Genomic DNA, 23,185 nt, shown 5'->3' with positions numbered 1-23,185 from the left:
ATTGGACAGTTTTTTGATACTTTGCTTACGAATATCTAACTGTTTTACAATCAAACCAGATGATTTGTCGTAGTTTGCCGTAGCATACTTTCTCGACAGCAGCAGTATAAGTTTGTATGAAGCTAACTTTCAACAAATAGCCAACTTGTTTAGAAACCAATCACAGACCAATAGAGAAACCAATGATGAATGATTAAATGTAGCAGTGACCTACTCCTAAGTACAGGGGCTCCGAACACTTCCTGAGAGTGGGGGGGTAATTTAAGCAAGGGCGGGAACGATGTTTTGACATCGACCGGGGCTTATTGGATTATCGCATCACATATACTTCTGGACAGTCGCTCGCCAGACCCCGTTCGCATTACTGAAAGCTTCAGTTTCTTATACAGCGTCTTAGGCTGCATGTTTCGCGTCGAAGGCGCAAAATTTTTGTCTTTCAGCACAATTTAAAATCGAAAAATTCTTTCAACGAAGCTGAAATCACGAGCAAAAGCTTTTTAACATTTGTCACATTTTTTTGAAGTTTTGAGACAATTTTGACTGGAAGAGGGGACGTACGCAAAATCCCTCTCTGTATTCTTCCTTGACTCAAGTCCTCCAAATTTTGCACTTCAGACGCTAAAAGGTTAGATTTAAAAGGCCAAAAGCGTTAAGGTCAAAGCTATAATCTATAAAACTACAGCACGACAACCTGTGCCATAACATTCACATTGAAATGAAACGTTTCAGCATCTAGGGTTATAGGCCTACATTCAACTCAGAAAAAAAAAAGCTAAAATACATTAACTTTTACAAGAACTGAAAATAAGGAGACATCTTGATCGATACTACAGGAAGGCCTACCATCTGCGCCGTATAAGAAATAACACTAAACAAAAATGTCATAACACCCAGGTAATGCCTTGTGGCAAAATCTCACAAAAACTACAAAGAAATAACATTATAAATGAACACCTCAACTTAACCAACACACTGTGTGCACTTTGCTTCCATTCTAAGCAGAACAGTCAGAAGTCGTCAAAGACTTTAAATCTTTGCATTGTTGAAAAAAAATTCTTTGCAGATTTCATCTGCACTTAGTTCATCCAAATACACTTAATGGGCATGGTAGGCCTACATGGCTGTTACTGCCAATTTTCTTAAGTTAAGCCCTCTGCGTTCATTTGTGACTCGTTTGTTAATATTTGGATTTTTTCTCTTTTGCCGACCACTGTACTAAAAAAGCCACCTGTTTTTGTTTCTCTTTTATATTGTTTGGCCTCTTTCGCATATGCGTTTGGCACCTGTGGTCTGTTTTCGTTAAATCAGTAACTTATTAGTCGACGATACAACGTCAGTTTTCATTGAATTATACAACCATTATGACCTATTCGTTTTTCAATAATTGTCAATCCTTGAGAAAGGGAATTCGTAAATTGTACTGTAAATCGATTTGTTTCATTATACAAAATTGCTTTTCTCTGGACGGTCGCAAATTAAGAAATCTCAAAGTTACCTGTGTTTAAAAGATTGTCTAAAAATGCACATTAAAAGAACACGTGAAAACCAATTCAAATTCATGTGTCGTGTTGTTGGAAGCAATCTAGACAGAAGAAACTGACCAGGCAGTTCAATAGAGCAAAGGTCAACGACAAACAAAATACGTCACTGTAACGTAGCAATCAAATAGACAAAGCGGACGTTACATTCAGTTTTTAGACATTTCAATCAAGAAAGTCGTCGTTGTTGACAGTGAGCGAAGTTGAATGTCAAGAAAATGGCAACAAATTCTGTAAAGGAGACAGACGTGGCAGATAAATCAAATGCCGAAGAATCAACAAATCCAGAACCCCAAACATCAAAGGTGACAACAAGATCACAATCAAAAATGCTCTACCAAGCAGAAAATGGCAGTCTGCACCCAAGCGACAGCACCAGCAAAGTTTCCAGCAAAAGCCGCTCCTCTACAATGAGCGCTAAAATTAAGAAGGCGGTAATATTAGCTCGATTGGAATCACAAAAAAGGATCTGCGAGTTGGAACAAGAGCAAGCGAAAGCAAGGGCAGAATTTGAAACAATGGTCCTAAAACAAAGTCAGCTACATGAAGAACAAGAAAGAAAATTCCTGCAACAAGTCCAGGAAGCTAAACTAAAGGCAGAGCTCCAAGAGACAATTGCCCAACTTTCGGAAGAATCGGAAGAAGATGCTGGTGAGCGCTATAAAATGTCTAAAGACAATGTTGATATAAACGGACAATTTCAATCGAATTTAGCAACTAATGTAAACAATAATTCTGTGTATCCTATGTTATCCCAATTAACGTTGAGTGGCGTAGAAGCCAGGTCTAACATTCACGAATCTATTGTCGTTTCAAACAAAATTAATCCTTCACAAACAGTAACAAATAAATCGTTTGTGAGACATGAGCCGAGTACGTCGTATGCCCAGACCCCTGTACTAAATCAAATAAACAATAATCAATCAGTAAACTCGAAACAAATTCCAAATATTACTATCAACCCGTCCCCACTGTTGTCTGTAGAACCCCCAATCTTTGATGGAAATTCTGCTGAATACTGTGGTTTTATAGACGCATTTGATACGTTAATTGATTGTAATTTCACAGAGCCTAAACGTAAACTTTTTTATCTGTTGCAATACACCAAAGGCTCTGCGCACACTTTGGTAAAAGGGTGTCAATACATGCTTCCCCACGAAGGTTACACAAAAGCAAGAGCTTTGCTACAACAAACCTTCGGTCAAAAATTTCAAATAGCTCGCGCATGTGTTGATTCCGTCATAAACGGCCCATCTCTTCAAAATTCTAACAAGGATTCTCTAATCAAGTTCTCTTCGGAACTAACTTCCTGCATATGTACTTTGTCTGGCATGAATTACTTACAGAAAATGGACAACATGGATACCATAACAAAAATAATAAGACGCTTGCCAAGTGGCTGGTATTCTAGCTGGTTACGCGAAGTTGACGTAATTTTGCATGAAAGAAATCAAGAAATAAGCCTTTCAGATCTCTCACGGTACGTCTCGCGCAAAACGAGAGAAACGACCAATTTGGCATGCGATATTCTAAAATCTACTAAAAAACAATTCGATGATTCCAACTCCAAACGTAGGAGCAGCGTAACCTTTGCAACGCAAATAAAATCGTCGAACCATGAAAGGACATGCCATCTGTGCAGAGATAAACATTTTCTCAATCAATGCAAACAATTTCGAATGATGAATATTGACCAAAGGCTTAAATTTGTAATCGACAACAAACTCTGCAAGTGCTGTTTAAATGCTGGTCACTGGGCATATCAATGTAAAAGGAAGGACCCTTGCATAAAACTAGGATGCACTGAACGCCACACTACTCTCTTGCATCCCCCAGATGCAACACAAATCACCACAAATATCACACCTAAAGACACAACTCAAAAAATTAATATCAATCAACCTACACAAGCAATACGCAATGGGTTTGTCAACACACGAACAAATTCTCGCAGTCTGCTTCCCATAATCCCAGTAAAGGTTCGCCTGCAAGGAAGTAATCAAACTATCACTACACAAGCGTTTTTGGACAGTGGAAGTACAACATCTTTCATAACAAATGATTTGATAGAAAAGTTGCAAATTGCCGACTGTCAAGAAACTAATATTTGTACCATCACGCTAAACAACACTGGCAAACGTAACAAGGTAAAGGTGGTCACAAATGTCGAAATGTCAGATTTTGACGAAAACAAATACATTTCTCTAAGCTCTCTTTACTCCACTTTTCAAATTCCTGTTTCAAATACAGATATTCCTACCCTAGAAGACACTAAACACTTTCCAGAATTTGCAAACATCTCGATTCCCGATGTTGACGCAGAGGTAGGACTTCTTATCGGCAATGACAATCCGTACGTTCTCCAACCGCAAGAAGTAATACAAGCAAAAGGTGGCTATTATGCCATCAAAACGGCCGTTGGTTGGCTAGTGAATTGTCCTAACAACAAACAGGATCAAAGCAAAACTAAAAATTTCTTTACCAAAACTTCTACCCATCCAATGTGCGACATGTGCTTTGACGCTGTTGACTCAATTGTTAACTGTAAACCCGAATTATCTGTCCAACAAGCTCAATTCATGAAATCTGTTAACTCTAGTATCAAACTTTTGGAAGACTCGCACTACCAAATCGACTTGCCCGTTCGAAATCCGGACCTAAAATTACCCTTTAACAAATCTCAAGCTCTCCAAAGAATTAATTGCTTGAAACGAAAGTTTAAAAGGGACGCTAATTTTTACATGGACTATAAAAGATCTGTTGATGACATGATCATGAATCAATACGCCGAAAACGTTACTGATGTCCCTGGAATACATGGAAAAACGGCCCTGAATTTCTATGGAAACCACAATCCTCAATGGCCTAAGCAACCAGAATTTCTCGAAGTCGTGGACAATGACCCAGAAATTAAACAACCAAAGCAAACGTGTTTTGCAATCCAAAGCGAATCCCACTTTCTGGAAGATCTTTTGGGTAAGTATTCTTCTTGGTACAAGCTGAAAAGAATCGTTGCTTGGCTTTTCCGTTGTAAGCATAAATTTCTGACTTTAAGACTCACTAACCTTGCAAATAAACAAAATGCCCCAGCACACAATCTTTGCTTGTCTCCAGATGAGCTCACAAAGGCACAAGACTTTATTTTTACCTTTGTTCAGTCAAAACACTTTGCCAACGAAATCAGCCAACTGAAAGCACAAAAGCCATTAAACAACTGCAGTAGCTTAATAAAATTCGACCCTTTCTTAGAAAACAATTTACTAAGAATTGGTGGCCGCATCAAAGCTGCACCTCTCAAACACGATGCAAAACATCAAATTATCCTTCCAAATCGCTCCCAAATAGTTCCTCTCATCATTCAAGAAATGCACGACACATTTGGTCACAGTGGCAGGGAACACGTCCTGTCTGCCCTGCGCGAAAATCTATGGATTATAAAAGCCAATTCAGCAGTCCGCAAGGTTTTATCCAAATGTGTTGATTGCCGCAAAAGAAGCGGAAAACTCAGCACACAAAAAATGGCTGATCTTCCTAAAAACAGATTGACACCAGACAAACCTCCATTCACCTATGTTGGTGTAGACTATTTTGGCCCATTTATTATTAAAAAGGGTAGAACAGAACATAAAAGATACGGTGTCATTTTTACTTGCCTTGTAATAAGAGCCGTACACATTGAAATCGCAAACTCTCTTGACACTTCATCTTTTATACTCGCTCTACGACGATTCATCGCAAGAAGAGGGCAAGTAGAAGAAATTAGATCTGACAATGGTTCAAACTTTGTTGGTGGTGAACGAGAAATGAGAGAAGCCATCAAATCATGGAACAACAGTCAAATCGAAGATGCTTTAACACAGAAAAGCATCAAGTGGATCTTTAACTCTCCAAGTGCATCCCATCATGGAGGTGTGTGGGAAAGACAAATCAGATCCATTAGGAAAATCTTATCAGCTATCTGTAAAGGCCAAACTTTAACAGATGAAACGCTGACTACCTTCATGTGTGAAGTAGAAAACATTATTAACAGTCGTCCACTTACAAAATCGTCAGACGATCCTAATGACATGGAGGCTCTCACACCGAACCATTTGCTTCTTCTAAAACAGCAAATAAACCTTCCTCCAGGCTCATTCACAAACAAAAAAGAGCTTTACTCTCGAAAACGCTGGAGACAAGTCCAATACATGGCCGACGTCTTTTGGACACGGTGGGTAAAAGAGTACTTACCTTTGCTCCAGCAAAAACAAAGGTGGACCAAAAAATCTCCTAATCTGACTGTGGGGGACATAGTTTTAATCGCAGATAACACACCCCGAAACAATTGGCTCATGGGTCGCGTAATTCAAACGTTTCCCGACAAAAATGGCATTGTCCGTAGCGTTAGCGTTCAAACTAAACAGTCCTTGATTGTCAGACCAATTCAAAAGTTATGCTTGATCGTTCCTGCAAAACCAATGTAAATTTGTGCTGATTTTGTTTTCTCATGTTGTTTATACCTGTGTATTTGAACAAATGTACGAGGCCTTAAAGGGGAGGGAATGTTACTGCCAATTTTCTTAAGTTAAGCCCTCTGCGTTCATTTGTGACTCGTTTGTTAATATTTGGATTTTTTCTCTTTTGCCGACCACTGTACTAAAAAAGCCACCTGTTTTTGTTTCTCTTTTATATTGTTTGGCCTCTTTCGCATATGCGTTTGGCACCTGTGGTCTGTTTTCGTTAAATCAGTAACTTATTAGTCGACGATACAACGTCAGTTTTCATTGAATTATACAACCATTATGACCTATTCGTTTTTCAATAATTGTCAATCCTTGAGAAAGGGAATTCGTAAATTGTACTGTAAATCGATTTGTTTCATTATACAAAATTGCTTTTCTCTGGACGGTCGCAAATTAAGAAATCTCAAAGTTACCTGTGTTTAAAAGATTGTCTAAAAATGCACATTAAAAGAACACGTGAAAACCAATTCAAATTCATGTGTCGTGTTGTTGGAAGCAATCTAGACAGAAGAAACTGACCAGGCAGTTCAATAGAGCAAAGGTCAACGACAAACAAAATACGTCACTGTAACGTAGCAATCAAATAGACAAAGCGGACGTTACAATGGCAATGAAATTGAGTCTTGAAGCAGTCATTGTGCTTCGGAGCCATGTTTTAAGCGGCGTAGCGAGCTAAACGATCTTTCAGCTTCTGCAGAAGAAGGGCCATTGACCAATAGCAATTTTACAAGTTTTTCCACACTGGCATAAAACTCTTTGACAATAATAGGCCTAAGTCCCATTAACTTGTTTCGAACATCGCACACATACTTGATCGGCCCAAATTTCTGATGGAAGTGGCTTAAATCTTGGCCCAAAATTTTCACATCGAAGCCATATCGTTCCAACGCTGTAACAACACTGTCGTTGACTGTGCCAGATACTAAAACTTCAAGCATTTGGTGAGGCCTTGCACTATGCTGTCAATAGATGCACAGAACTGCCTTCTGTAATGAGAAGCGAGGTCATGGGAAGCACTTTGCTCACAGCGCTTTCTTGAAATTTGGACTTTAGCTAAGCCTAAGCTATCTACTTGCTGCTGAAATTCCTTGTATAACTGCATAAATTGTTCTTCATTTCTAAGACTCTGGTAATTAACTTTTGAGTTTTCAACCAGCTCCATCATGTCGCTGATGGTAGCTATAGGCTAAGACTTGATCTGCAACAGGCCAGTTATCTTTTCAAGTGGCTTGAATAAAACTTGGCAAAACTGCAATGCAAAGTAGCCTATGTGTTGCCTTGCAATAATTGGGAATAAAGGCCTAATGATTTCGCATTGTTGAAATTTTGAAGTGTGTTTAGCAAGGCTTCGTAGTTTGACAACACTGCCGGTACATCGTACATAGCCGGTACATCGTCAGCCATCTTGTTTGGCACAAAGTGTGCAAGCCATGGTGGGATTCCTCCTGCAGGGAGATTTTGAACTTGCCAGACTGATTTTGCAAACTACTTAGCTCCTGAACAATTCCCATAGCATTATGCAAGTCTCTATTGCATATTTGCGTTGTCTTGCGAGTCGGAGTTTCCAAGCAAACAACTAAAAAGTTGTGCAACAACATAAAATGAAAATAAAACACAGAAGTAGAAAAAATATAAAAATTAACTTTTTATCTCTACATTAGTGGGGGGGTAATTTTGTATTAGTTACCCCCCACTCCAATTGGTGGGGGGGTAATTACCCCCGCGGCCCCCCCTCTAACGGAGCCCATGCCTAAGTATATAAATAAACAATACTTACACAGTGCCGCACACATACGCATGAAGCCTGAGTGTGCAATGTGCATATGTTCCACTGTTTTGCTTACAAGGGCCTTTGTTAACATAACGCACGTCGCACACCATCAGAAAATTGTGCCGCCAATCCGCCATGGATTGTTATCATTGGAAGAAAGATTGAGCGGATAGCCTATACATTTTCAACATAAAGTAGCCTACCGTACTACATAGGCTACCAATCAGGCTTATGTTTTTTTTCGATTTAGTGACAACAGCAAGGAAAGGTACAAATTACATTCATAAAGATTTCAGTTCAACCCGAATTAACTTCAAAAACACCTTTCGCTCTTGCATTCAAGAAACGTCGAATAAGGTTGATTTTTTGTCTGCTTACAGATTTTCTAAGTGAGTAACTTTATGTCCGGGTATCATAGTCATTTGTTGACATTGTCATCAGTTTGAAAGAACATAGCACGGGTAGGACAAAGTTGTCCACTTGTCTGTTGAAGTGGTTGAACAGTAGTAGAAAAATATCAATCTATGTGCTTCAGTTATATGATTATGTGCTTTGCTCATTTAAAACTGAAGGCAGAAGAAGGATTGACGGATGATTGAGTCGATTTCAATTGATCTAATAAAAGTGCAAGAATCTTGACAGTAAAAAGTACTTTAGAAAAAGCAAAAAAAAATGTTGTTATTGATTGCATGAGGAAAAAAAAGTTAAAAATTTTGTTTTGCTGTAGTTTTAATCCGACGTTCGAAACGTCGGAATAAAAGCAGATTATCACCTTATACATATACATCTTGTGATAGTTCAGCTTAGTTTGCACCAGAAGAACGCATATCATGTTATTTAACTACATGCATGCCTTTACATTTCAAGAAAGTGATAGACAAAAAGTTTCTCGTCACCGTCGAATTTGTTTGTACAGGGAAATTTCTTTTGTTTTTCTAACACAACTTGCTGTAAGTCGTTAAATAACTAAACTTGATAACACACCAAACTCCAAAGCCTATTTTTACTTTCTTTTAACGCTCGATAACGTTCAAAATATACTTTACAACCTTCAAAACTTTTCTCAGCCGGTTTCTTCAATAGTAGGACTGTTAGAGGACCGTATAGTTAACGCTTGATCTTGTAAAGAGGATCAACTTTTAGTCTTTTAGACATAGAAAGTTGAATCCCCGTAAAGCCATCCAGTTATTCGCTTCATTGCTTTTCACACAAGCATGCTATGCAGAGCACTGAAATTTTGCTAGTTCGGAAAATGCGAGGCAACGACAAGAGTCACAAGACTATAGGCTAATAACAATGGCTGAAGTTTCTCAGCTTGGTTATTCGTTTCACTTTACTTGTGAAACGCGTTTATATTTTAACTGTATTTCCGTGAGTTTTTGCCAAAAACATTCATGGAAAGAATAGGCAGCGGTAATTCAAGAACATTGCCAATGGTTACCACCAAGAATGTTTAGTGAATCATGTTTCTTAAGCAGAAACGTGGTAGGCTAGTTGGAGTGCCCTATCTTAGTTAGACTGCTGTTACAATGTGGTAAGAATGTTTCCGTGCTTTAATTGTCTCTAAGCTAGAGTCTGGAACTGCGCAGGCCGGAACAAACAAATTCCAGATTAGCACCTGGCCCATGGTGAGTAAAAGTAAAAGGTCAAACAAGTGCAGTTCAAAACAAGCTGTCTCAAGCTCCATACCGTGGATCATGCGGATGGACACTAAGCTCACAGTCAACCGTTAAAAAAGCGGATGAAGACTAATTTGCGTCACCAGCTTCAATGTGGTAGTTGGTTGGTTTAAATCTTTATTCTGGCAAAAACTGTGATAGGTTATTCATGAAAGATTCGCGCACTTGTAGCGGGTTTTAACCATTGACGCTGGGCTGGTTACCGAGATTGGCAGGGTGACATTTTCTTCTTGTTGTTGCAGTGTTGCTATCTGTGAGCTAATCCATCCACTAGGTGCCGCTGAATGGAGAGCAGTTTACTGGTAGTTTACCAAGTTCGAGTATGTACATTTATCTTTTCATATTGCATTTTCAATTTCACTTTAACAAAACTCACTCACATGTGTCTTCAAAAGACGAGTCAGTAAATGTGAATCCCATTGTGCTCAAAAATGAGAAATCCCTGTGAATCTGTGATGCATTTGGGACTCGGACTTTGAGACACCATATTTTTTTCTCTTAATTTTCGTTACTAAAACTTCACTTTAACTTTTGCTCTCGCTGTCGAGAGCCTGCATGTTCGACTCCAGCCACCCGCACTTGCTGTTGTTTCTCTGGGCAAGAAACTTCACTATAAGTATAATTGCCTCTACCCAGTGATCGATTTCGAGTAATGGGTAGTACCAAATTTAAGTCATAAGTAGAATAGACAACCAGAAACAGACATTGCAGTCGGCTGCAGCGTGGGTCAGGTGTACGTCGGAAGGCGTACACCGATGCATAGCGCTCAAGTCCGCTTTCCCGCAATGCAGGATAAAGATAATAAAACAAACAAACAAACACACTTTCATTTTTCACATACTTTACAAATCGATTGCAACTCGACTTCGAGGAGACTTGGTTAAAAGCCATTTATTGCTGGTATTGTATTTATAATGTAATTTATCTGCTTGGCTGTTGGGATTCCTGATGACGTTTGCTTCAAGCTAATCCAAACCGTTCGATGATGTTTGTTTTAAAATTACAATATTATTGAATCTTGGCGTGTGGTTCAATAATAACAGGTGTTTGCCGTACGTGAACAAAATTGTGTTATATTTGACTGAAATCAGTAGCCTACATTCCTTGAGTTTCAGGCAGTTAAAGTTGGATTCGCTGTGATGAGAATTTAAGGGACCGGAACAAACTATAGGAAATTTCTGATGCGCAAGCCGCAATTGGAAAAGATTTTCTTACTGTGAATTTGTCTTTTTCAAGTGCTAAGTACCACGCTACGGGTAAACGATGAACTATTGCGTACAATTTTGAAAAGCTTTTTTCCAAAATTGCTCTCGTGCTAACCTTTTGAGCCGGTTTCAAGACAAAGATGTGATAAAGAATACCGCTAACAAATTTAAGACGACTTTAATTTTCTTTCTTTGCATTAAAACATGCAAAGGTGCAAGGCATAAGTAAGCTACTACATAGCCTGCGCTTGACTAGACAAAAGATAGCTTATTGAAAGGAGCCAAATGGTTGCATTTTTTGAAGACAATTTAGCATTTTTCACTCAAACTATTCAAAAAGAAGATGTAGCCTACTCTGTTTAGTATAGGGAATGAACCCCACAGTATTGAAGTTACTCAATTTACACGTTAGGCTATATCTATCTTCATGAAAAATACGCACATCACTCATGTCAAACAAATCGTGCAAATGCAGTAGGCCACTATTCTATTATTTTTATTTAACGCAAGGCAATTGAATTTAAGTTGAATGCTGTCACAAGTAGCCTACCCTGTTTGTTAATCTTTTTTTTTTAATCTTTTGTTGTTTAGTTCAGATTCTACATTGCGGTAGTCTTATTAGCCTAACTGTTTGTATTTTATAAGTCACAATTTACAGCAACCGAGTCGTCATGAATGAAAGGTTATAATAATCATAAAAAAACTATAAAATGGAAGAAAACGGAATAGACCTTTTATACAAAGTTATACTGGTTGGAGACTCTGGAGTTGGAAAGACAAGTTTGCTGATGAGATTGTGCAAAAACGAATTCAAGTCCAGTATGACCGCCACCTTAGGTAAGACTCACATCGACTCATACGAAAAGTTTGCTTACTCAACGCTTGAGGTAGGCCCTAATCGTCCATTATGAAAGGCGTAATTTTTACAACGCTCGAATGAACATCTTTTTACGGTGTAGGTATTTCTCCAGTGATCATGATATTATAGCTTTATCCCGCAGAGAACTTGCTTTTATTTCGGAAAGAAAATCCCAGCTAGTTTACGTTTAGTGATCATATTTATTAGGTATGGACACGGCCCTTAAAGCTGACTTCAAGGGTCGGCGACTCCCGGCACAGGTCTGCAAGACATTTGATATTTGGGTACCAAAGAATAATGAATTACCCCTTTACAGTAATTCTGCACAAAGTTGCATTAAAGAGGTGTATAATTAAAGTTAGTTACTTTATGTTTTGCTTTAATAATTTGGGACACTTTGATAAAATAGGCTATGATGGATATAAAGTCTACTGCAATGCAAACCAGCCCGCAGTGCAAAAAACATTAACGACTCCTGGTTAACCTACATTATTTTTACCACCCGGCCTGTAGCGGCAGGCATAGGCAGTAGGCTACCAGATTATCCATAAAGCTGAACAAGCTGGAGCTTTAGGCTCACGAAAAAACGGCCCTCCATAAATAGGAAAGTTACTCATGGAAAAGGTTAAGTAGCCTATTGGTCAATATTATTCATGACTTTGCAAATGCAAAAGCAAGAAAGGTGGCAAAAGTCTCATAGTCTTGTAAGTGACTTGTTATTTGAAGTTTTTTAATCTTTGACTTTTTGGCCCTTTTAGGCATGACGCCATGGGACGTCAGATTACATCACTATGTATTTTTAACTCAAATTCATTTTCAACTCAATAAAATATTCAGTGGTTGGCATTAAAGGTGATATTTTTTCGCACGTAAAAATGCGCCCATAAGTGATTAAAGGTTTAGGCACCCAATACCCATAATTCGACACTGAGCATAGATTACCTAGCCTATGCTATTTTCCTATTATTGAAGTTTTGGATTATAAATATGTTGATATGACCATTTTCATTTTAAAACTATTTTGCATTGCACACTTTACTGTAATTGGACGATGTGCTTTGGATGTCACTTTGTTTCAGGCTGACGCCTTGTCATTTTTTAACGGTCTTAACGGTCAAGTTATTAAAGTAGGCCTATGGACACACCAACTCACCAGATTCATCTTGAGATGCAAAGTCAACATCCTGGATTGTGTGACACTTTTTGAATTTACAGTTTCTACTATAGATTCAGAAGACTTGAAGTTGTTAGACAATATTTAACTTACAAACTCATGTAGGCCTAACAGCCAACAGTTTGAAGATTGTGTGTTTCACTGCGCAGGCCTAGAGCGTGCAGACTAATCAAATTTTTGATACAAAAGAGAAAAAACTTAGTTTTAAATATTGTTCAATTATAGGTGTAGATTCTCATACCAAGACAGTAACCATAAACGAAAAACCAGTGACACTACAGATATGGGACACAGCTGGACAGGAAAGATTCCGAAGTATAGCCCGCTCTTATTTCAGGTTCTTATATTCAAAGTTTATAATATTGAATGCAGTAAATATTGTTAATACCAGTAGATTACCACGTACAAAAAAGTGCTCAATGCCAAGCAAAAAAAGAAAGGAAAGTGAATTACATCTAGTACAGTTACTACTTCTTCAAGTAGAATTTGAATCTATTTGAATAAGAATCTTCTGTTGATCCCAATTCCCAATATAAGTGTGAAACAGTCTAGTAAAGTTTTTAGTAAATATAACTGATAACTGCTGTACCGTATTCAAAGCAATATATAATCTATACATATTTCAATTTAAGGCAAGTGTAGCCTAATTGTTGCTTTCCTAAAAAACTTAAGAACCTGTCTTTTTGTTGGTGGGTTCTCAAAAGGTTCTTATTCAAACAGAAGGATATTGTATTTGCCTAAAAATATTCTGAGGGTCTGGTAAAGGGTGAAACAAGATGAAGATATTAGTAGAGTGGCAAACCTACTGTACATATGCTTGAACACGCGGATTTTTTCTTGCTATTGAGCGCTCTTTCTATATCGTTAATAATATTTGGTATAAACATAGATCTATAAAAAATTTAATTTACTTAGGCTTAAATGTAGCCTAAGCTTACTGCTAAACACGTGGCTAAAGAAATAAAATTGCTGCAAATATTTGCTATATTTCCTATGTGTGAATACTGAAAAGCTTGGACGTTCATCAGGAAAATTATCGTTTCTAGCAGTAGTTGCAACGTTCATCTTCTTCTTCGTTGGAACCTTCTTCGCCACTCCAGGGGTCGAGGGGCTCTGCCTTTTACCACCCTTGAGCAGTGGCGGCAACTCGGTCTAGATGTTTGGGCAGGTGTCGAGCAGCCATTGAATTAATTCGTCTTCCAATTCGCGAAGACCACGCACACCATTTGGCGCATGGTAGATGGCGCAGTTACAGATGGTGTGGTCTACGGTTTGTTCCTCCATGCCACACTCACAGATCGCGGATGGAGCCATCCCCCATTTGTGCATGTTAAAGCGGAATAGTCCAACGCCAGTACGCAAGCGGTTGAGCCGCACCCAGGCCTTCCTTAGCAAATGCATTCCGGTTGGGTGGTGGCTGGTGTCGGAGATGAAACTTTGGAGTCTTGAGGAGTTCTTCTTCCACTCCGAGCTCCATTGGTGGTCCGCCCAGGTAGCCGCACTGATGGATTGGTCTTCAACAGTTTTCATCAGGAGTTGTGCGGCACGTACAAATGGGTGTCTCGATTTCAGTCGCCGAGGTTTCTCGTTCACAGACTCATAGAGACTTGAATAGAGCAAGTGGTTGGGGTTCGTAGCGCGACGAGAAAGAGACAGGATGGCTTCTTCGCGACGAAGTTCAGCTGGTTGGATGCCTGCAAGGACAGGGAGATTTTCCGATGGAGTAGGTCGCAGGCATCCTGTCACGATACGCAAGGCGTCGTTTATGAAAATGATGAAAGAGCAGAGATGGGCGTGATCTTAATCTTGAAGATCACAAGTGATCTTGAAGATCAAGATCGTGATGTTGATCTTGAAGATCACTTTTTTTTTGGTGATCTTGATCTTGATCTAAGATCACTTTTTTTTGTGTGATTTTGGTCTTGAAAAACAATAAGATCAAGATCACTTTAAAATTGAAGTTTACTTACTAGATAGAGGCATTTTTTTAGAACTCCTACTGTACAAAGTAGTTAGTGGCAACTACTAACATTAAGCCACTGTTAATATAATATGTGTCCCACAAAAAACGATTTAAAGTCACCATCTTATCTGGTCAGCGTTGCCATTTCAAAATTGAAACATTTTTCTGTGTTGGTCATAATAAAGAAGTCAACTTCCGTGTACTGTACTTTATGTTGACGTATAATAAAAAATGATTTAACTTTGTTCACAAGTTCCATGTGTGGATTTTAAAGAAATGTTTGCTTTCTTTGACTCAATTTTAGATGTTTCAAAAGTCTAGAATGGCGGTGTTAAAAAATCTGGACTCTAGCCGACTTTGGTCATGTAAAGTGGTTTATTGCACCAAATCAACCAGACCAAGACATGTTTAAGGTCTGAGTATGGAGTGGTTTGTCTGACCGCAAACCTCTGAACGTTTTTGAAAACAGACAACACTATCAAGGTTGCCAGATGGGTTAATAGTGCAATAAACATCGACATAATGCAGTGAAACTTAAAACTACTTAGTAACACGAATAAAAACTCCCACATGAACCAGACAAAATTTTGGTAAAAAATGATGCAGTTCAAAGTTTATTTTTATTTATTATAAATAAAAAGTATAAAACTAATCGCAAATTTTGCGACTTTTTCAGTACCGTACTATTGTAATTAACCTCGGCCTTGGGTGTGATGTTGCGGTTCTACCCAAACTACGTCAGCAATTGATAGGCATAATAGCAACAGTCACTAACTTATTACAATTCTTAGGCCAGTGATCGAGTAGTTAAAAGTAAAAGTTAGCAATACCAACTATATGCCTTTACCCAGGTTGCTTATAGTAATTATTTTTTGCAACATCATTGATCAAAAACTTCATTTTTTTTCAAGTACCGGTACACAAAAAGTGATCTTGAAAGTGATCTTGATCTTCAAGATCACGACCTTGATCTTGATCTTCAAGTTCACATAGTTTGGTGATCTTGATCTTCAAGATCACCTATTCTTGGTGATCTTGAAGATCAAGATCACCAATACTGGTGATCTTGCCCATCTCTGTGAAAGAGAAAGTATTTTGTGGCACTGTACCGAAGGGCACTTCGCATGTATGTTAGTTGAAAATGTTTCGTATAATTTAATTTTGCAGGAGGGCAGACGGTGTGTTGCTTCTATATGACTGCACGTACGAAAATTCTTTTGTGAACGTGAGAGAGTGGATGTCTGCCGTTGAGGTAGGACGCACTGACTTCTGCATCTGGACTGGTAGCATCTATTTTAGATTGAATGCCTACGGCTCACTGTTCAGTTTTGTTAATAGCTTAACTTTTGGAGTAGAAAAATTGAACAACTTGCAAAAAAAACCGATTATACTACAGATAAAAATTGCTATAATGTAACTAGTTTGCTGAATATATCAATTTCTAACAAAACAGCGACTACAGTAAACCAGCATTTAGCCTTCGTATCTCTTTCATTATGAATTGATAATCATACTAGTCGCTTACCATCTACCTGGCTTTAATTGGTGGTGGGTCTCAATTTAAAGCATTTCTGCTAAAACTGTGACATTATTCAGCAAAAACCTCAGAAAAACAAAAATTGAGAAATCAAATAAACTATCCTAGCTCGTGGTGTCGCCTTTTTACAACTGTGCAAAACCATGAACTTTTTCTGGCTACATTCTGGAAAACAATGCGGTACAATGGCTGTAGTTAAACGGGTCAAACCAAAGTTGTCACTGCAAAAATGACAGCAATAAACCTCGTTGGATGCATGCAACGCAACGTCAAATCTACATAACCACTATTAGCAGGGTGTTGCATTTTGCTTTCATGCTATTTTGCGCAACCATACATGCGTTTTCAATCACCTTAAACTGCTATTATAATACGTTTTATTTTATTTAGGACGGTGCTGGAAGAAATTTGCCTATAATGCTCTGCGCGAACAAGCTTGACATGCGCGAAACCAGCGCAAAGTATGGAAAAAAATGTGTTACCACGGAACAAGGCAAAAAGCTTGCCGCGGTAATAATAACTTATAAAGACCTAGATTTACTTGATCAAGTTTCCTTGACTTCAAGTTTAAGTTTTAAGGTTTGACTAAGTTTGATAACAAAAGTTAACGGTACACTACGCAGTTACAGTTTTCACGTAGGCTACAAAGTTGTAGCCTATTTTAGAGGGCCAGAACAAAAATTTGCTCAAATCTGCGTGATTTCATTGAAATTGCCCTAATATACATATCGAAATAGCCATTTAAATAGGTAGCGTAGTGCGCTTGTAGTTGCTCTGAACCACTGCCGAGAACCCAGTCACAGAGGTTGACAGGGTAAAGTTTCCGATTGTTAAGTCCACTAGTGAGGTGCCACGAAATGAAAAGTTCAACTTGAAGTGTATTGCTTTAGCGCACCGTCTTGTGGAGGAGAGTTGCATGACCTGTGCTTCGCAAGACCAGGTATTTATGCACTCAGGTCTTGCAGCGGATAGGTGAAATACATTTCGAAAATCATACACCATGACTTCATCTCACATGAACAATATTTGCTTGGCCAAAACTGCTTCTTCTTTGATGTACGGTTCTGAGGTTGTTTGTGGTAAAACCAGGAATTTTTCAATCATTAAGGTATTTATGTTTTGCAGGAGACAAAATCTAAGTTTATGGAAACAAGTGCGAAATTAGGCACAAACATCAACGAGTGTGTATTTGAACTTGCCAAAATGTTGTTGAAAGCTGAAGAAGACGAAAAGAAACAGGTTAGGCATATTGTGGTAGTGTTCAAATTTCAAGAGACACTTTGCAATTAAGCCTTTAATGATAAAACTTTTCATGATTGTCTTGATGATAGCCTATTACAGGAGCATGTGTTGGAATATAGCCAACTCTGTCTGTAGGCTACATTAAGGATCCCTAAAATCATTTTGGGTCCAAAAGTACTCCCTGTCAACGCTAGTGGTTATATCAACGACAACGGGGGTATTTCTTTTCCACCTATCACCTACGCAATTGCCAATTTATGATGTGGTAACTCATAATTAGTCTTACAAAACAAAGTAAAAATTCAACTTTAAATTATTTTTATCAATCAAAACTACGATAAGCAGGGGCTCTATCCACTTTTAGAATTCGGGAGGGTGATGTTTGGACAGTGGGCTCAAATCGTCATAGTCATTTCAACTTCTGGGGGGCTGCGTCCCCCAGACCCCCCATTGCAGCATCAGCTTCTTTCTGATCGAAGCATAGGGTTTCCAAGTCGTTTCGCAAAGTATGTTTCGGAAAAGGCATTTTTGGGTAAGCAAACTTGTAGTCACTTAACAAGAAATAATTCTGGCACTGCAAATGAAAACTCGAACCAATCATAAACTACGTTTTCCGTGACTTGAAAAAGAGCGAAAAGAAGATGATACAAAGCAAATCAAGAGCTGGATTTTCTATCAGCTGTTTGTTTGTTTATTTGTTTTTAATATTTTTACCCTGCATTGCGAGAAAGCGGACTTGAGCGCCATGCATCGGTGTACCCCTTCCGACGTACACCTGACCCACGCTGCAGCCGACTGCAATGTCTGTTTCCGGTTGTCTACTCTACTTATGACTTAAATTTGGTACTACCCATTACTCGAAATCGATCACTGGGTAGAGGCAATTATACTTATAGTGAAGTTTCTTTCCCAGAGAAACAACAGCAAGTGCGGGGGGTGGAGTCGAACATGCAGGCTCTCGACTGCGAGCCCAACGCGCTAACCACTCGGCCACTGCTGCCGACTAAGTTGGCAACTGGTTGGCTTTTTAGGGGTTAGGGTTAGAAAGTAGTCATTTCATTGACGTGGGTTCGATTCTCACAACTGCTATTGCTCTTTTTTCTTCTGTAATTACCAAATAAAGTTCAAAACAATGATTAACTCTCTGGCTAAGTACGAGAAAGGTCACAATTAGACGGTAGCCTCTTATAACATGTTCTGATTGGTTGGCGGTGTCATTCTAGTAATTTGCAATGGCAGAAATTTTTCTTGTTAAAGTGGCTACCAAGCAAACTAAGTTAAAACACAGTGTAAACGCCTGGCTCGTAGTTCAGGGTTGCCGAACCAAAAAATCACATTGAAATGAAATATATATTCATATTGATAAAATATTCAAAATGTGCTAAGCGAAAATATATTTTTCAAAATTTAATCAATAAAATATCACAAAACCTTTTCAAAGCCAAATGAATGGGGGGATGATTTTGCATTGATCACCCCCCATTCCAATTAGTGGGGGGGGGGTGATTATCCCCCTCACCCCCCTTGGATAGAGCCCATGACGATAAGTCACATTTTTCACAACACAACCGTACATCTGAGCAGCCAGTGGGGAGCTTGGTGTTGGCCTACAACAAAAATAATTAAGTTAGGCCTATTTTCTTACAAAATATGTATTTTAGCTTGCCATTCAACTGACCGGGGGAGCACCAGCTGCAGAGAACCAAGCCAGTTCTTGCTGCGGAGGTTCTTGATGCAAGAAGCAAAGAAAACGCTTGGGATTGTTAAAAAATAAAACTACGCAATTAAGCTATGTTCTCAATTTAACATGATAGTCTATCGAACCTGTGAGGTAGATTTGCATGTTGTTTAGATCATAGCCGTACGAGCCAGGGGGGGCAGCTGCACCCCTGTTGTTTCAAAACATCGCGAATTCGGGCAAAATCTTGCAATTATTAAGGCAAAAATTGCTGTATGAAAAGCTACAAAATTGCATGAATTAAGAAAAACTATAAATTAATATCTTTTACCTATCAAACTAAGTACAGCCTCTTATTTGCCTCTAATACTTTTGTGAAACTGCCCAAATCAAAACGCAAAATTTGCTATATAAGTTAGCTAATTTTATTAATTTTCACAAATGCATCGTGTTGATTTGGGCAAAAAAAAAAAGAAATTATCTGATCATAGTCTATTTATAAAACTGCCCAAATTGGCATGATGCAGTTGCCTCGGCATCAAAATTTACAAAGTCTTTAATTTTTTTTATAATATCCATAAATGCATCATCTTGATTTGGGCGACTACAAAATATGAATTTATATAAATCTGGTGAATACTTTTATAAAACAATTCGGGTGGAGAGGTTACACTACTTTTTTAACCATAAACGGGCATATAGCTATAAGCAATACCACAACATTTAACAAAAAAATGTTATACCTGTTAAACGTAATGTTAATGTTGTGGTGTTGCTTAGCTTTGTTTGGTTACTTTTATAAAACTACCCAAATTAAAATGATGCAGTTGCGCCCCAAAATAAAAAAAAATATATTTAGTTTGTTTATGCAACTGTGTCATGTTAATTTCACCAACATTTAAAATGCTACTGCTGAAATATATAATCTCAAACCAATCATAATATATTCATTTATTTCAAAGCTTTCCAAACTCAAAACTTGCCATGCAAGCTGGCAAAATATTTGCTTTGCAAGATCTTGTGTGAAAGATGGCAGCTCCACTTTTTTTCATTAATATCTTGACTTCTGTTCTGTGGAGACAGATCCAGTTGTTTTGCATTAACTTGACCTGCTTTTTCTGGTTGCAAAAAATGTTGGCAAGCTGCATGCGTATCTTCAAAGATGAATTCAGTTGTTCTATCTTGATTACTTTGGTAAAAAATTCTAGCTAGCTGGTGATCTTGTTATGTTAGTTTTTCACTGTTGTCATGCACCGCATACATTATATTTGGGCAATTTCTATAAAAGCGTGCAGATTTGGGCAAATTTACGTTCTGCCCCCCCCCCCCAAAAAAAATTGTTTGGTCTCGTACGGCCAGAGATGGGCGTGATCTTGATCTTCAAGATCACTTTTTTTTTGGTGATCTTGATCTTGATCTAAGATCACTTTTTTTTGTGTGATCTTGATCTTGAAGAATAATAAGATCAAGATCACTTTAAAATTGAAGTTTACTTAGTAGATAGAGGCATTTTTTTAGAACTCGTACTGTAAAAAGTAATTAGTAGCAACTACTAACATAAAGCCACTGTTAATATGATATATGTCCAACAAACGACGATTTAAAGTCTCCATCTAATCTGGTCAGTGTTACCATTTCAAAATTGAAAAAGTTTTCTGTGTTGGTCATAATAAAGAAGTCAACTTCCTTGTACTTTATGTTGACGTATAAGAATATTAAAGAAATATTTGCTTTCTTTGACCCAATTTTAGATGTTTCAAAAGTCTAGAATGGCGGTCTTACAAAATCTGGACTCTAGCCGACTTTGGTCTTGTAAAGTGGTTTATTGCAGCAAATCAACAAGACTTGTTTTGGGTCTGAGTATGGAACGGTTTGTCTGAGCGCAAACCTCTGAACTGTTTTGATAGCAGACAACAGTATCAAGGTTGCCAGATGGGTAAATGGTGCAGTAAACATTGACATATTACAGTGAAAGTTAAAACTACGTAGTAACACGAATAAAAACTCCCACATGAACCAGACAAAAATTTGGTAAAAAATGATGCAGTTCAAAGTTTATTTTTATTTATTTATTATAAATAAAAAGTATAAAACTAATGGCAAATTTTGCGACTTTTTCAGAATTACTGTAATTAACCCTCGGCCTTGGGTGTGACGTTGCGATTCTACGCAAACTACGTCAACAGTTGAAAGGCCTAATAGCAACAGTCACTAACTTATCACAATTCTTAGGCCAGCGATCGAGTAGTTAAAAGTAAAAGTTAGCAATACCAACTATATACCTTTACCCAGGTTGCTCATAGTAACTATTTTTTGCAACATCATTGATCAAAACTTCATTTTTTTTTTCAAGTACAAAAAAAAGTGATCTTGAAAGTGATCTTGATCTTCAAGATCACGATCTTGATCTTGATCTTCAAGATCACATAGTTTGGTGATCTTGATCTTGATCTTCAAGATCACCTATTCCTGGTGATCTTGATCTTCAAGATCACCAATACTGGTGATCTTGCCCATCTCTGCGTACGGCTATGGTTTAGATAGCCAAATTTGTGCTTGGTTGTCTGGACGATATAGAGAGCTTGACAAACCTACTGGATTGTCTAATGTAGATGTCTGTGCTCCTAATAACTTTCCTGGAAATTTTTTATGTAGTTGTATATGAGACGTTGATATTGCTGTTGACAGTAGATTTAATAGCAATACTGGTATAAACTGTATGCTTTTATCGTTTGGGTACGGTATGGATTTTTATTATTTGTTTGTGTAAAAGCATAAACCTTATCAATGTGTTGAAATCGTTCAAAAAAAAGCATTGTTTTTAGTGAATCAAATCCTTTGCAGTAGATTAGGTGTAAAGCAAGCATACAGGTAGTTGAATTAACAGGTAACTTTGAGCATGCGGGGAATATTTAGGCTTGATAATAAAAGCGTAATGCAGGTTATCATAACAAGCTTGATTAAATTACTATAGCATTCAATAAGAAATGGCTGGGATATGCGTCAGTTTATAAACGTTAGCCGCGCAAACGTCAATTCAGTCAATCGATTCAACATTGTCATACGTTGATTTAACATGAAAATGAAGAAGTTACTTATCTGGGGTTTGTGTGGTGAGTGTTCACACCCAGTTTTTTTTTAAGGTTTGGTTTGGGTGACCGCTAAGTAGTTTTAAGAGACCGCAAGTGTTTCATTTAAATACCAAAAAATAGCCATATTTGCTTAAACGAATTATTTATTAGGCTACTGTAGTTGCAAGTCCACATTTTGGGAAACCGCTGGAGAAATTTGGGGGACCGTATCGGTCCCCCAAAACACCTTAAAAAAACACTGTTCACACCAAGTAAAATAGTCCGAGCTGATATATTGGTGCGATGTTTCTGCTGAATAAAATCCTGCTGCGAGTGAATAACACAGAAAGAAATGTGAAACAATTTCTATACCGTACTAATTAAGTGCTCATTTTGCGACGGTATTTTTATTGCCGTGGCAGAATGGCCATTATGACGTTTGCGGCAGCATTTACAACGGCAATTGCCGTGTGCCGCCGCTAATTTCGAGGACTGCATAAGCAGGGGCACCGGAACGATTTTTGACGGGGGAGGGCAAGATTACGAAAAAAGGGCACTTTTGTTTACTAAAAGGCCAATTTTTTTCAAGTATTAAAATAAGATATAGCGACAATGCTAATTTATCAGCTCACTATGTATTGAGTAATGATAGCCTACTAGTGTCCGTTATACAAAGAAGGGCATCATGCTACGTTATACTACTGTCAAGCCTTAAAGCAGCCTTCCGCCAATGGTCGCTGAGTAGTGCTTGAATGACCGCCGGTGCTACCTCCTCAATCGGCCAAGTTTGGCCGCCGGTCTCTTCTGGCCAATTATTTAATTTCGCAATAGAATGATCGTGGATTAACTGTCGAAAATATGTAGTATCAAAGAGTGACGCAAAATTAGGTCGGCGCGTCATAATCGCCACTGTTGCATTGTGCGGGAATATTTGTAATTGATGGAATATACCTATCTGCGATCACC

The 23,185-nt window shown here is 38.2% G+C and overlaps 2 protein-coding genes across 2 annotated transcripts; both read left to right on the top strand.

Moving 5' to 3' along the window:
- Nucleotides 1-1,756: 1,756 nt before the first annotated feature.
- On the top strand, nt 1,757-6,001 carry LOC145766524 (uncharacterized). Its single transcript, XM_082578250.1, has one exon. It carries the CDS (start codon nt 1,757-1,759, stop codon nt 5,999-6,001), a length of 4,245 nt encoding a protein of 1,414 aa, XP_082434376.1.
- Nucleotides 6,002-11,292: 5,291 nt separating this feature from the next.
- LOC145767042 (ras and EF-hand domain-containing protein-like) lies at nt 11,293-21,963 on the top strand. Its single transcript, XM_082578777.1, has 6 exons — nt 11,293-11,532; nt 12,954-13,065; nt 15,859-15,943; nt 16,619-16,738; nt 17,354-17,467; nt 19,132-21,963. Exons 1-6 carry the CDS (start codon nt 11,406-11,408, stop codon nt 19,201-19,203), a joined length of 630 nt encoding a protein of 209 aa, XP_082434903.1. The 5' UTR covers nt 11,293-11,405; the 3' UTR covers nt 19,204-21,963.
- The last annotated feature ends 1,222 nt before the right edge of the window (nt 21,964-23,185 follow it).

This window comes from Aplidium turbinatum, chromosome 3, assembly GCF_918807975.1.
Source record: "Aplidium turbinatum chromosome 3, kaAplTurb1.1, whole genome shotgun sequence".
NCBI classification, from domain to species: Eukaryota; Metazoa; Chordata; class Ascidiacea; order Aplousobranchia; family Polyclinidae; genus Aplidium; species Aplidium turbinatum.
The sequence above is the reverse complement of the archived record's forward strand: the minus strand, read 5'-3'. Positions and strand labels throughout refer to the sequence as shown.

Coding starts and splice junctions, on each gene's coding strand:
- LOC145766524 (XM_082578250.1), top strand. CDS start 1,757: ATGGCAACAAATTCTGTAAAGGAGACAGACGTGGCAGATAAATCAAAT.
- LOC145767042 (XM_082578777.1), top strand. CDS start 11,406: ATGGAAGAAAACGGAATAGACCTTTTATACAAAGTTATACTGGTTGGA. Junction 15,944..16,618: donor AGTGGATGTCTGCCGTTGAG/GTAGGACGCACT, acceptor TATTTTATTTAG/GACGGTGCTGGAAGAAATTT. Junction 16,739..17,353: donor AAGGCAAAAAGCTTGCCGCG/GTAATAATAACT, acceptor TATGTTTTGCAG/GAGACAAAATCTAAGTTTAT.